General features: G+C 51.4%; 4 protein-coding genes across 4 annotated transcripts; 3 read left to right on the forward strand and 1 right to left on the reverse strand.

Annotated features, from left to right (window-relative positions):
- Nucleotides 1-489: 489 nt before the first annotated feature.
- On the forward strand, nt 490-2,001 carry BD324DRAFT_649828 (hypothetical protein; the record flags this gene model as incomplete). Its single annotated transcript, XM_022018051.1, has 3 exons — nt 490-610; nt 669-1,800; nt 1,839-2,001. 3 exons carry the CDS (start codon nt 490-492, stop codon nt 1,999-2,001), a joined length of 1,416 nt encoding a protein of 471 aa, XP_021872384.1.
- A 1,280-nt stretch (nt 2,002-3,281) lies between these two features.
- On the forward strand, nt 3,282-4,405 carry BD324DRAFT_680194 (hypothetical protein). The gene is made up of 4 exons (XM_022019069.1): nt 3,282-3,768; nt 3,829-4,131; nt 4,177-4,319; nt 4,360-4,405. The coding sequence occupies exons 1-4, from the start codon at nt 3,640-3,642 to the stop codon at nt 4,367-4,369; spliced, it is 585 nt and encodes a 194-aa protein (XP_021872385.1). The 5' UTR covers nt 3,282-3,639; the 3' UTR covers nt 4,370-4,405.
- A 1-nt stretch (nt 4,406) lies between these two features.
- BD324DRAFT_620948 (hypothetical protein) lies at nt 4,407-5,367 on the reverse strand. The gene has a single exon (XM_022015343.1). It carries the CDS (start codon nt 5,290-5,292, stop codon nt 4,414-4,416), a length of 879 nt encoding a protein of 292 aa, XP_021872386.1. The 5' UTR covers nt 5,293-5,367; the 3' UTR covers nt 4,407-4,413.
- Nucleotides 5,368-7,695: 2,328 nt separating this feature from the next.
- Nucleotides 7,696-9,736, forward strand: BD324DRAFT_620952 (hypothetical protein). The gene is made up of 6 exons (XM_022015344.1): nt 7,696-7,972; nt 8,032-8,475; nt 8,528-8,951; nt 8,987-9,117; nt 9,156-9,346; nt 9,397-9,736. Exons 1-5 carry the CDS (start codon nt 7,935-7,937, stop codon nt 9,337-9,339), a joined length of 1,221 nt encoding a protein of 406 aa, XP_021872387.1. The 5' UTR covers nt 7,696-7,934; the 3' UTR covers nt 9,340-9,346; nt 9,397-9,736.
- Nucleotides 9,737-14,083: the final 4,347 nt, after the last annotated feature.

Below are 14,083 nucleotides of genomic sequence, written 5' to 3' on the forward strand. Positions count from 1 at the left end.
ACGTCGTTCACCATCATCCACGAACTTCCATCCGTCAAGTATCTGGCCCCGTTCTGCTCTCAATCCTCGACAAACGACCATTCACCACACTCCAGGTCGCAGCGGCCGCCCTCGATTCCTTCAAAATCAATTGCCGGTCCAGAAAGTGTGATCGGCTAGAGAAAAGGAAAAGGAGGCACAGAAGAAGGAAAGTGTGCGTGACAAACCTCTTCTTGGTAGACACTTCTAGCTTGGAACTCAGACACATCGTCTGGAACGGTCACTGCTTCACACTGCGGAGTTGGATTCTCTGTGCCCTTCAACAACCAATCGGAACAGCAGTGACAGCAATTTGAAGAGTCCTCCCACTAACCAACACACATCACCTCGTGAATCTCGGACTGGCCTTCAGGCCGGTTCAAGTATTTATGCTCTGCTGGGCTTGAAACCGCCAAAACTAAGAGTCCAAGTCGAGCTAAGCTATCCGGCTCGGAATTCGAGGTGGGGAGGATGGCAACGGAAGATGTTCAGGGGACGTCAAAATCTGCAGGCGAAAGTCCTAACGCAGTCGGCTCCTCTGAGGCTCCCGCTCGACCCAGGAAGTCAAAGGGAGTTGAGCCGAACAGCAGTCGTGAGTAACATTCGCTTCTTCCAAGCGCCTGAAGCTTCTGAAGCTGATTCTTGTGAAGGCGAACAATACAACGCCCCCTTCCCGTCCCCGCTACATCCCTCTTCCTCATCAACCACATCGGACGAGTCCTCCTCGTTGTCACCATCAGACTCCACACGCAAAAAGAGTCTTCAGGGCAGCAGGGAGCGCCAGGGATCTTCCACACCCTCAACCTCGGTATTCTCTACCCCAGACGATCCCAAATCTTTGACCGACCCTTTTCAGAGGTTATCGGTCACAGATGCCGAGAACCCTGTCGGATCCCTGCCAGATGCCACACCGTCTGAACCAGTCTCCACCCCGTCCACATCAATGGGGGTCACCACGCCTTCGTCATCCGCACCAAGCGTCGTCTCCAGCTCAGAAGCGCACGACCTACTTGGGCCTTTGCCGCCGAGCCAATACGCGGTAGAGCGAGCCTCATCAAGCAGACAGGGGGGCATGACCTTATCGAGTCATGGTGGAGGCAGCGGACCCCGATTACCCTTGCCATCCCCTCCAGCGTCCTGGGGCATCAGCGAACTCATCTCAGGCTCTCCGTACCATACCGCCGTCACCGATTCTTATTTTGCACCGATGCAGCAATCGGATACATCTCAACCGAGTCGGACTGGGTCGTCTTCGCGGCGACCCCCTGCATACTCGCCGTTCCGGACGTACTACGGAGAAAACAGTAGACCGTCAAGCCATCAACGACCTCTGTCCGCTGAACAAAGTTTACTCTTCGATGGCACGCCCTCTCCTTCTTCAGTCTATGAAATTTATGAACATCCCACCCCCAAGCCCCCCTCCGATCCAGCTTCCTCTCCATCTCACGAGAGTCGCAGTAGTCGGAAAAGCCCTCGAGTCCGCAATGTCGGACCTGTCTTGGCTCCTCATGGCTCATTCACTTCGACTAAAAGTCGAAGGACTCCACCAGGAAGCACCCGAAGTTCCGCCAATTCCGCCGTATCAGATCCTCAGCAATATGCTGCGGCACATCGCAACACCGTTCCGGATGGGATGACTCCTGATGAGGCTGACGCGCTGAGACGTGCTGCAGCAAAGGGAGACCAATTAGCAATGTACAGACTGGGCTGGAGAGCAGACACACCCCTGGACAAACGATATGTCCTGGGATCAGTAGAAGACGTTTGGGGATCAGTATCTCCGTGAGTAGCACCGTCTCGAATGCGGCTTAACGTCTCAGATATGCCTCCAGTACCCGCAGATCCTCAAAATCATCACACAGCTCTGGTTACTTCGGCGCTGTCACTTACTCATCGGCAGAAGGCTCCGCCTCCCAACATCCACCAAATCGAGCATCGCATGCCTCGACGCCTCATCCGAATGACGGCTCTGGAGTACAGTGACAGCGCACAATCTCCCTCACTCTTTGGAGTCTACCTTACTCTTTGGATATCAAACATCTCGGAATACCGATGCCACCTAGCATACGGATGCTTGTTCTCCTGCCACCAGGCAGATATGTTATTGCTAATCACTGTGACGCTTATGCATTCAAATAAGTGCAGTCTCAAAGGCCTCTGCGGCTCTGTCCATTGCCTAGACATTCTGACGGCATAAGGCGACGAAAAGATGTCCATGGCACGGGACCTGCAAGACCGCTGACTCTTCCACTCAGTTAACTCAGATTGCGAAAACGTTAAGCAGGTCATCTTGCCTGGAAGGCAGATTTTCTGAGAGTCTCGCTGGAAATCTCGATCAAGAACAAGCATGAGCGAGGCTCTCACGTCAATACCTCCTTCCCGAGGCGTCCCATGCAAGGTTGCCAATGTTTGCCGGTCGAGTGGGTCCGGCGTTACGGCTTTAAGACCATGGCTCCGTCCCGTGCCACGGCTGACATCAGCTCATATCTGCCTCGTCTGCATGACCGTGACTCCATGGATGGATAGGTGCTTCACGCCCCTTCCAGAAATATTGGGACTTCACGGTCATTCAAGTGGAGACTTGCTCGATTACAGCCCAGCTAAATGCAAATAGTCCGGGTGTACCAGTCTCTGAGACCTGTAATCACATCATTCGCTCGTCGGGATTGAAAAGTTGTTGGGAGAGCACAATAACTCGCTGTGCTATTGGAGCCTCAGGAATTCACCCTTCTACTTATGAGAAGCTGGTGCCAGAGGTGGCTATGTATCAAAATTGAAATGAGGTGACCGGAAGATCTCGATGCATGCTCTGTGAAGCATCGGTCATGCGAGTGTTAAACCTGAACTCTATGACGAATGATAGTCTGATCCCCCGAGGTGAAGATCTGCGCACCAAATAAACGGTCATATGCAACAAGTACATGCTGGAGAGGGACTGACAAGGTTGCCGGACTGGGTGTAGTCATCACCTCAGGTCGCTTCAATGGAAGATTGACACAAGCTGGGCCTGCGGTTGTCGATATGAGCTTAGAGTCGTGCAGCCTCGCATAGTAGATCTAAATGTCTATGCAGGCGAGACAGCTAAGTCACAAGCTTGGGTGCTCTGGCTCGGAGTCGCTGCTTTCTTATTCCTTGCTAGCACTTCTCATTTGGACAAGAAAATCGAAGCTTTCGCGACACCTAGTGGTATGACCCCATCGGGCGCCTCGGACATCCTTTAGCCAGAGTGAACACCCGCCATTTGACAATAGCACGACATCTAACTACCCTTTAATGGAGCCACTGCATCGTTTTTGAGCTCTGATGAATCGCCTGATACAAACGTCTAGCTGCTAACTACACTTCCCGGAGCTCAAAAGCGTTGGTCGACTTGTTCTATGTATTCCACAGAATGCAAGCCGAGATCACGAGATGCTCTCCTGGTCAATATGTATATTTGTTGTCTATGAGCTATGTGGCTCGACATTCTACTTGGAAGATCGCTCAAGGTGAATTTTCGAGCGGGGTAGCTTTTAGTTCCTGGCTTTCTCAGCCTCGGAGAACTCGTCGTGGATTGAAAATCAACTCAACAGAGAACTCATCTTGAGAAAAGTTCGATCTGCCACTCCTCATGTCTCTCGAATGCTTGGATTCTTCCTAGGTGATGATGAGGTATGCATCAAAGTCAAGACATGCCGTATCACCCTCATCACCGACATGGGCGAGACCAGTTGGTCCTACCCTGAATGCACGACGCTGTTCAACTTTGACGTGGGCTGGTCGACAGATGCAGACTATCAATTCATCGGCAGGAGCTGGCAATGAGGCCAGACCCAGACAGTCCTCTATCATCCGATCACCGTCGAGGGCACGTCTGATGTCTGGGTTGCGGAGATAGGACGTCGTGCTGCACATATCACTCAGCTCATGTTCAAAGCGACCGACGACGATCATGCACACGTGATCACAGCGGACATGGACGATGGGGACGGCAACGGGGGGAAGTCGCTGGATGATCACCTTGTCAAGATGGCAAAAGCAGAGCTTGAGGCTCAGCGCAGGCGGCGGCAGGCCATGCTGGAGACTCGTCTGGCCAAGCAAATGCGAGCTTTGGTGGATGTGGAGGTGGACGAGGTGGAAAAAGAGGAGCCGTCCGACAAGTAGGAGGCTCAGGATTAGGACGCGGACGAGGACGAGGATGAGGATGAGGAGGAGATGGGCGACGGGGAGGTGGACCATGCGGTGGACAAGGAGATGGGCGACGGGGAGGACCACCCGGAGGACCAGGAGGACGCCGACGAGGACATGGTCATGGATTTGGTGTGAGTATGCTTCGATCCGGAGGCTTGCTGACGTCAACAGAGACATATAATGTCATGATGCTAATCATGAATACGGTACAAGACAGACGCTTCTTCAGGCTCCATACAACCTCCTGTGGTTTCTCAGCTCTTCAGCCTTCTCCCAACCTCCCATGATCCAACGCCTGAGGTCCCAATCATTGCCAGGCATGCTATACTGTGTCTGCCACCATTCAAATGAAAGATCATCTTCCATGGCAGCGGTAAAATTGGCAAAACTCCTGTCTCCAGCTTTGATCTTGTCCTTCGCTGACATCGCAGGTGCGGGTGCCGGTGCTGGTGCAGGTGCAGGTGCAGGTTGGACTGGAACCGGAGACGTCGATGGACTCATCAAGGGACATTTAGGCTTTGGAGGACCAGTCGGCTTTCGAGGACCAGTCTTCGGGACTGTCCGTCTCTTCTTTGCTGGACGATCCACAGCGGGAGTCGCAGCTGGACGAGTCGCAGCGGTCGCAGCGGGGCGGGTCGCAACTGGAGTCGCAGCTGGACGGGCCTCAGCTGGACGGGTCTTGACGGCTGGACGGGGCGGCTCCACCCGGTCTGAAGCGGAGCTGATCGTACTGATGGCATCTTGAGCGTATTGATCGACTCGGATCTCAGCGGAGCTGATAAAGTTGCAGGTCGTCCAAGCATGTTGATCGACCGAGTCTGCAGAGTTGCTGATCGAGCTCGTGGCTTCCTGAGCTTGTTGATCGACCGAGTCCGCAGCTTTGCTAATGGCATCTTGAGCTTGTTGATTGACTCGGATCTGAGCGGCGCTCATACAGTTGAGGGTCTTCTGAGCGTATTGATGGACCGAGTTTGAGGAGGAGCTGATGGAGCTGATTTCATCTTGAGCTCGTTGATCAATTTGGATCTGAGCGGAGATGATAAAGTTGCGGGTTGTCAGAGCTTTTTGATCGACCGAGTCGGCAGCTTTGGTGATCGAGCTCATGGCTTCCTGAGCTTGGTGACTGACTCGGTCTGAAGAGGTGCTGATCGAGTTTGTGGCTTCCTGAGCTTGTTGATCGACCGAGTCTGCAGCTTTGCTGATCGAGTCCATGGCTTCCTGAGCTTGTTGATTGACTCGGTCTTGCACAGCTCGCTCCTGCTCCTCCATTCTCTCCCTGCACGCTCGTTCGGTCTCCTGCATCTGCCTCAACCGCTCCTCCATCTGGATCGAACGGTCTTGCACAGCCTGCTCCATTTGGCTCATCCTGTCCATGCTTGCCCGCTCCATCTGCTTCATCTTGGCCACTCGCTCCGTCTCCATCCGCCTCAATTGCTCCGAGCGCTCCGTCTCCATCCGGGCCATCCTCTCCATGCTCGCCCGCTCCGTCCGCGTCAACCGCTCCACAGAGGCTCGCTCCATTTCCTCCATCTGCGTCACTCGCTCCCGCTCCATCTGCCTTGACCGCTCCGACCAGGCCCGCTCTGCATCCGCCAGTCTTCGCTTGCTCGCGTCTACATCCGTCTCCCAAGAATCATAACCCTCTCGAGCCTTCTCCATGATCTCATCCAAGACGTCCCCTGCATCCTGCCCCTTGGCCTTGACAGCCTCGACTCCAGCCCTGATCTCAATGGCCGCGTCCTCGACCCGGGCCTTGACCTCAATGGCTGCACCCTCGACATCTTTTGCGACATCTTTCGCCGCAGCCTCGACCCAGGCTTTGATCTCAACGGCCGCATCCTCAACTGCGGTCCTGATCTCCACAGTCGCAGCCTCGACTCCAGCCCTGACCTCCACAGTCGCAGCCTCGACCTGGGCCTCAACCTCAGCCTTGATGTCCGCAGTCGCAGCCTCGACCATAGGCCTGACTCCAGCTTTGATCTTCACGGCTGCATCCTTGACCCGGGCCTTGACCTCAACGGCTGCACCCTCGATATCTTTTGCCGCAGCCTCGACTCCAGCCTTCACAGCATGGACCTCCATTGCCGCATCCTCGATCACCTTCACCTTCTCCACGGCATCTTTTGCCACCGCCTCAATATCATTCAACGCGCCCATATACCACTCTTTCAGCCCGTCCATCTGCTCAGCATCATCCTGCATGGCTTGCAGGACGTGCTTGGCTTGATCTCGAGCCTTGAGTAGGGTGTTTGGACGACGGGGAGGTGATGGAGGGGTTGATGGACGGGGAGGTGATGGACGGGGTGATGGTGATCGGCAAGGGCAAGGAGGGGACGGAGGGGACGGAAGTGATGACAGAGGTAATGGCTTTAAGCGAGATCGGCAAGTTTGACGGATTGATGGTGATGGCGCCGACGAAGGGATGAGGATCTTTCATCAGAGCCGTTCTCTCATTTGCTCACCTCTGCACCCCGAGCCGCCACCCGGTCCATTATCCTCTTGGCCACCCCCAAACTTGACTGCACCTCCTGCACCTCCTCGCGGCGTACATGCAGCTGGGATGAGCTCATGTGTTGGCTAGCACTCACTGTCCGCCCGGCATTGTCGGCATTGTCAGCACCGTCCGAAGCGAGGTCCGCTACGAACCCCTGATCGTCAGTCATGCGAGCAATCTCTACCCACCTCCTGTTGTCTCAGAAGTCTTCTTTCTACCCCTCTCGTCGGTGTCACAAAGTTTGGGGACGATTCCATGACATTGGGATAGGAAGCTTGTCTGGTGACGGGTGCCATGGTGTATAGTTGAATGTTGAAGAATGAATGGTGAACAATAAAAATCAATCACGTCTTAAATATCCATAACCGCCTCATTCCTCATCATTCCTCGTTCTCATTTGACCATCATCATGAGCCAAAGCAACTATCCAATCGACTTTGTCCTGCACACATACCTCTTCAAGGGCCTCCGGTACGGGAGGGTCCGATGGGCTGATCACAGCATTTGACATGACGAGGTGGTCGCGCTCAACGGGGGCAAGGTGGGTTGTCATGGGACGTCGACGCTAAGGTCAAAAGGACAAAATACCACAGACAGTCGTCAACCACTTCAACTTGCCGCCCAAAGGCCAACGCATCACCTGGGGGAGCACATATGAGTGTGTGACCGATGCAGAGAGCTGCATGAAGCTCGGCAAATTGCTGGTAGAAGGGATGGGCTTGGTGCAGTGGTGGATGACGTTTGCAAAGTCAAAGGGATGGACGGATCAGCTTGCAGATGTCACGGAGGTCGTAGAGCAGATGAAGTCGGAGTGGACGGCGTTCAGAAAGCTATACAGGGACTATGTGAGTAGTGGGACGGGCTTGAGCTGAGCTGAGCTTGTCGAGAAACTCCCATGTCCATCCATTCAATCTATCCCCATTCCTCTTGCCGCATCGTCGTCCAATTGCACCATTGCGACCAATTGCACCATTGCGACCAATTGCACCATTGCGACCAATTGCACCATTGCGACCAATTGCACCATTGCGACCAATCCCTTTGAGCACAACTTGATCAGTCTCAACCTCATGTCCCAGAAGGTCAAGTTTGTGGCGTTCAAGAGTGAGGATCACGATGTGATGAGGCAGGGGTATCAGTTCTCTGGCTTTGTGCAGGATCTTCATGGGGGCGATTTCTAGAGCTTGATGAGAGCGGCGATCAGGACGTCTGCAGGGATATCGTCAAGATATTAGTGGATGGGACGGATGTGATGTGTGGACTGAACAGCGAGGATATCGGGCGATTGACGTGAGTGACGAGCTCTGTCCGAGCTCCTTCTTACCGAGCTCCATCTCACCCTGCTCCAGAACGTACAAGATGTCGCTCCACCACCACCTCCATCGAGCCAACAAAACCTCCTGGCTCTTCATTTGTGGAGACAGGATTGTGCGAGAGATCGTGAAGAAGCTCCCAGTCGAGCTCTTCCCACCACCTTCGACCTCTACCCTTCCCAAAGTCGACCACACCGTCCCTGCCGACGTGTCCTTTTACCTCGCCTCCCTCCCTGTTGACGGGCAAAAGAATGCAAGACTCAGGTCCGAGGTCTTGAGGAACCCCGAAGGTAATGCACCTCCACCACCCCCAAGGATCTATGCCGATCATGACCTCGATGTCATGCTGCCAGAGGTGCTGGAGGCTTTGGAGGATGTCATGGAGCCTTTCACAAAAGAGGGGTTCTCGCAGGTGCTGCCGAGGGTCAGGAGGATGATGGATAGGCTGAGGGACAGGGTAGAGACGGGCCCAAGGTCGAGGCAAGTGGCGAGAGAGAACGTTTGAGAAAGAAGCTGACTTCGACTTGCCTAGATACTCCACTCAGTTCTTCCTCGACACCATCCCCCTCATCTTTCGAGCCGTCGCGAGCGCTGAGAAACTTGCAGGAGCCATACATCCTCGCATGGCCACCTACATCGACCATCTGCTCACTATCTTGTCCATGTCAGTCTTGTCGACTCGACCAGGGGTCCTTTCGGTCGCTATGGCAGCACTGAGCTACGATATGGTCGACAAGTTGGCCATTCTCAGCTTCGACAACAATGAGGCTTACCACAGCCCCAATGTGGCTTATCACATTCATTATTGGCTGTTCATGACCGTCTCGGCATTAGCCAGTGCAGCGCTTGTGGCGAGCATCGTGGGGTACCACAAGCCACCTGCACCACTTGGACCAATCATGACAAAGAAGCAGAGGAGGCAAGCGTCGAAAGAGGCCATGTGGAGTGATTGCGGCGTGAGTAGTTAGAGCGTGTCCGATCTGACCTGCAGTATGTCTGTCACGTCAAGGGATGTGCACAGAAGCTGCAAGTGGAGCAGGATGACACGACGATCGATCCCATTTACGAAGCTCAAGCCAAGAACGGGACGGCGAACCGATGGTACAGAGCTGGGGACACCTTGTGAGAAAGTTGCCTGCATGATCATCGCTGATTATAAGCTCCAAATGGGTCACTAAGGACGAAAATACTGGCAACAAGCGGGTGGATTTCATGGCTTGTCCAGATGAACTGCACGACTTTGGGGAATCGACCAACCTGCGGACTGGAGCCATGCTGCTAAGGCAAATACTGCATTCAAAATGTCGAGGAGGTCAGGGCAAGCCTGGCGTCGGGGGCTTATAACAGAGTCGTAGGAGCCAGAACTCGGTGGATACACGACTGACTACACATTCCGGCAAGGCCAGCAGCGGGGGCTCATTGGACACTATGAGAAGGACATGTGATGACGACGCATGGACAGGTGATGCGAGATGATGATGCGATTATAATGCAGGTGATGGTGATGCGATTATACTACACTTTTAGACACGACCCAATGTCACCGAGTTGCATAGAGATACAACGGAATATAAGAAGGGATAGAGAGAAGAGAAGAGAGGTTATTTGCTAGACGCGCTCAGGTGAGATGATCAATTCCGACACTATGTACTCTCTATGTAGACACTGTAAGATCTGCGTGTCAGCTACACGCTCGGAAAAATTTATCTGGGATCTGCATGCAAGTTGCATGAACATGGAAAAAGACTGTGTGCGTGGATCTTTGTGTAATTCACGCGTGAAGCATGAGCTATAATGCGCCTGAGCGTATCGTAACAGTGAGACGCGTGACAGACAGCCAATCGGACCTCACACTTCTTGCCTGGACCTTGTCTGATCGCATTCCCGATGTGCAGATGTATGCACATCCGATCATCCGGAAATCATACAAGGCAGACGATTTCATCATGTTCTCCTTTTGTGTTCACCAATGAAACATATGGGCGCAATCTCCGAAAACATGCGCACTCTCAACAAGTCAAATATATATCTTGCCTCTAGTTTCTGCTCCAGTCAGGCTTGCACCTTTTGTCAGTCTGGATATTGACCGCAGTGTAAGGATTTTGGCTGAGACTCAAGTCCCAGCAGCGTCTTCGGTGACAATAACACCATCTTCCAGAGCAGAGGTGTTACGACACGCTCATACGTATCCTAACACCAACTCATCCTTAATGTGTGATACAGACAAAGATCCACACACACACAGCCTTTTCTATATTTGCTGTACTTGCCCAGCGTGCAACTTGCATGCCGATCCAGACGGTCCCCAATATCCCTGAAGTAGGAAAAGAAGATCTTTGTGCAATCTACACGCAGATCCCAGATAGATCATTCCCAGCATGCAACTTACGTGCAGATCTTGTAGTGTCTACACAGTGGGTCCATAGGACCTTCCAGAAACTATGGAGGTGGTCTGTAGTCTTCTTTTCTCCTCAGAGAACAATTCTCAGCAAACTCAGCTTTGTTACAATCCCCCGGACTTCTTCACCACTTCATCTCATCATATCTCAATCACTACCACTCAACTACTCTTGCAACTGGACTTTGCACCCAGCTGCAAGACCCAGCCGTCCGTACACCAAAGCTGCCCTTTCTAGTAGAAGGTGCGCTTATTACAAACGGAATTTACCCCTCTTCTATTGGGTAAGCCCCGCCCGTGACAAGAAGGCCATTTATAAAAATCCTCTTATGAATGATTACATTACACGTATATCCAGCGGCCCTGATCACAACTCAGAGCCATAGTCAAACACTTACGTGGGACACCTATACAGTTGCGTATCTATCCTCTTCGGACCTAAAGAAAGCAAAGTCATTGTAATCTTTTTTCCTCCTCAGACCAGGGATCTCAGTATCTGTACAGTATCGACCTTTACCACTTTCGGCTCGTTTTGCTGCCGTTGTCAAAGTCCACATCTTATGACATCGGAATGTCTTCGTGTCACTGCACCCCGCCGCAATGCTCATCCAGCCGCACACAAAATAGCATTCCCTTCTGACGAAGGGCGGATGTGTAATTGTATATCTCATCCTTGTTCTAGGCGCTGAGCTCCGCTCGTTGGCAGAACACAGGAGAGTCCGTCGTAAATTTGAATTTGCAAATTTTGCAAAACGGTGAGATTGCATAATTACCACACCGTCCGCGTAAAGCTACTGTAGGGTGGGCTGTGAGGTCTGTGCAAAGGCCTCTAGAACGGCATTATGTCATCTTTCCAGGACTTACATTGAGTTTTCTCTGCGTACAACTTGGTTGATATTGAGCATTCAGAGCCCAGACTTAACAGATACATGGTTCAGCCATGTGAAGATTTGTCGGAAATACGAGTATTCGCTTCCGCTTTCTCGCTCGCCATCAATTCATCTTTTCACTACTCTCATTTATTGTCCTTCTATCCTTCTACATGCATCTCGGTCATCTTTGAGTATCCAACGCTCAAACTCAACAAGTTTCAATTATTACCCCTCCAAAGGTATCTTCTACGCTACACGTTCCTCCGCGACTAGGAATTCATACTGTGCGATGCTGCTCTGAACACGCTAGACAAGATTCCCATGACTCCTTTCCCTGGCCGCTATGCCAGAAGCAGCTGTCGTAAGTGACGATTTTGCTTCTGCTGTTTGGGTAATCCTGACTCATGCCTTTACCCTATCAGGGGCGTGTCGAGTTTGAGCGGTGGATGCTCAATATTGACCGAGTTGCATAGAGGTAGAATGAAGTGTAAAAAAAGGGATAGAAGAGAAGAGAGGTTGTTTGCTAGTCGCGTTCAGGTCACGTGATCAATTCCGACAGGGCGGAGCGTCAAGAAGGATAAGTACCGTTTGTTGTAATCGCCACTTCTGTCAGAGAGGGTTATCTGAACGTACAGTTGGCTGGGCTTTGCGACTGGGTGCGAGTTGAGGCGGCAAGAGAAGTCAGGAATTGTAGTGGTGAACGATATGCAACAAAGTCGAGAATTCCTCTCTGAAGAGAAAAGAAAGAGAATAGACTACCAGCTTACAGGGATTTTAGGAATGTCATGTGTATGTATATGTCGGAAATTACGTAATCTAGACGCGTCTCAATTTATTTAGCCTAGCCTTCAACCTCTCTTCTCTATCCTACTTTATTCTCTGCATATTTGACCTATATGCAACTCAGTCAATATTGAGCATCCAGCGCTCAAATTCAACAGGTTATGAGCCTTGCATACGCCTAACAGCCTCCTCAAATCACAGCCCCCCATCCGGCCTGTGAACAGAGTTATCAAGCTCTGAAACTTCGCCCTTCAACCCAAATTTTTAGATCCATATATCTCGGCGACCACTGAGCATCCAACGCTCTAAGTGGTATCATTCACGAGCATTCGTTGGCCTTTTCAACCTCGTACCTCCAGCTACGCCCAACTCTCGGTGATCGTCAAGTTATTGCAATTACTATTTTCTTTTTGCAAAACTCGAATTACACCTTCACCTCTTCACAAGTGTATCTGGGGTATAACTCGGCCAATTCTCACTCGATCTAGACATTCCCTAGTTCACCAGGTCACTCACATTGCCCTCTACAACCTCGTATTTTCAAATCACTTTAACTCTCTTCTGGTGCACAACTCGGCCAAATCTCCATCAATTTGGACGTTCTTCACATCATTGGACTTCATTCCCTCTCCTCTACACTCCCATATCTTCACTCCCCCGCTACCATCGCTGTAGCTCTCGCAATCGCGACATTTGTTGCTCTCATTTTCCGCACTCAGCAAAGACACCAAAAGCCTGTCGCAAGGAGTAGTGCCCTTGCCTCAGGTACTGCTTTCAAGCAAGCCCAACCGACATTTCAACTGGCTAAGCGGTGGAAGAATCAGGTCCAACCCTGTGGCAGGTCACTGTAGTTCCCTTAGGAGCAGTAGACAAACCTGTCTCGCTTTCAGCTAAGTCAAAACTTGCGTTTTTCCCTCCCTTGTCATCGTGATTTGAGCTGTTTATCTGGTGCAGATAACCAAAGACATTGGCCACTTCATCATGTCCGACTCTGAGACGGATACCTCTCATTTCAAGACAGTTATTCTCAAAGGAAGTGACAATTTTTCGGATTGGCAGCTTTCTCTCACTGCTGCACTTCTTGGAAAAGGACTCATTGACTGTATTCAAGAGGATCGACCATCTGCACCTCCCACTAGTGGCTCAGCAGCCCAAAAGAAGGATTTTCATCGATGGGGCAAGGCATTTGCCATGATCATTCAATCTCTATCAATGGTGATTCGATCCTCGCTGTCTACAGAGGCCAGGAACGTCTTGGACCCAAATCCAAAACTCCTGTACACAGAATTGGTGTCTCAGTACTCTGCAATGTCTGAATCTCGAAAAGCGGCGCTTCTGCAGGATATGTGGACCATCAAAGTCAATGAGGGTGAAGATCCAAAACCCCAAATGGCCAAAATCCGCTCTAGTCATGCTCAGATCATTGCAGGAGGAATGGCACTCTCAGACGAAATGTTGGCCTATGCCATGACCATGGCACTTCCTGAGTCATTTGCAACACTCAGACAGACCCTATGGCTGCGATCTCCACTCTCTAGCGCAGAAACTGCGGCTGCGATCCATGCAGAATGGGCCCGAAGGCAAACAGACAGTGGAACTGGAAATGCACTTTTTTCCAACACCGGATTCTCTAAGAAGCAATTCCACAATACACAAAAGCGAAATAACAACAACAATGGAACAAAGTATCCCTATGATGCCAACCTCTACTGTGACTTCCACAAAGTCAATGGTCACTCTACAGCCAACTGCAAAACTCTGCAGCGACAGAAACAATCTGGAAGCGCAAATGTAGCAGTAGAATCAAACACTGCAATTGCTAATCTTGCAAATTTGCAAAATTTTGCAAAAGTCAATTTAGAGGATAACTCTGCAGATAGTGATGGGAGCGCTTTCATCTCTTCACACATCATCAACGGCCATACCGACTTGCTATTCTATGTGAATTCAGGAGCAACAGATCACATGGTGACACACAAATCTCTCATTCAAAATCAAATTTCATTTACACCTCCAAAGAAGATCAAATTTGGAA

The sequence above is a fragment of the Kockovaella imperatae genome (assembly GCF_002102565.1).
Source record: "Kockovaella imperatae strain NRRL Y-17943 chromosome Unknown BD324scaffold_4, whole genome shotgun sequence".
Lineage (NCBI taxonomy): Eukaryota > Fungi > Basidiomycota > Tremellomycetes > Tremellales > Cuniculitremaceae > Kockovaella > Kockovaella imperatae.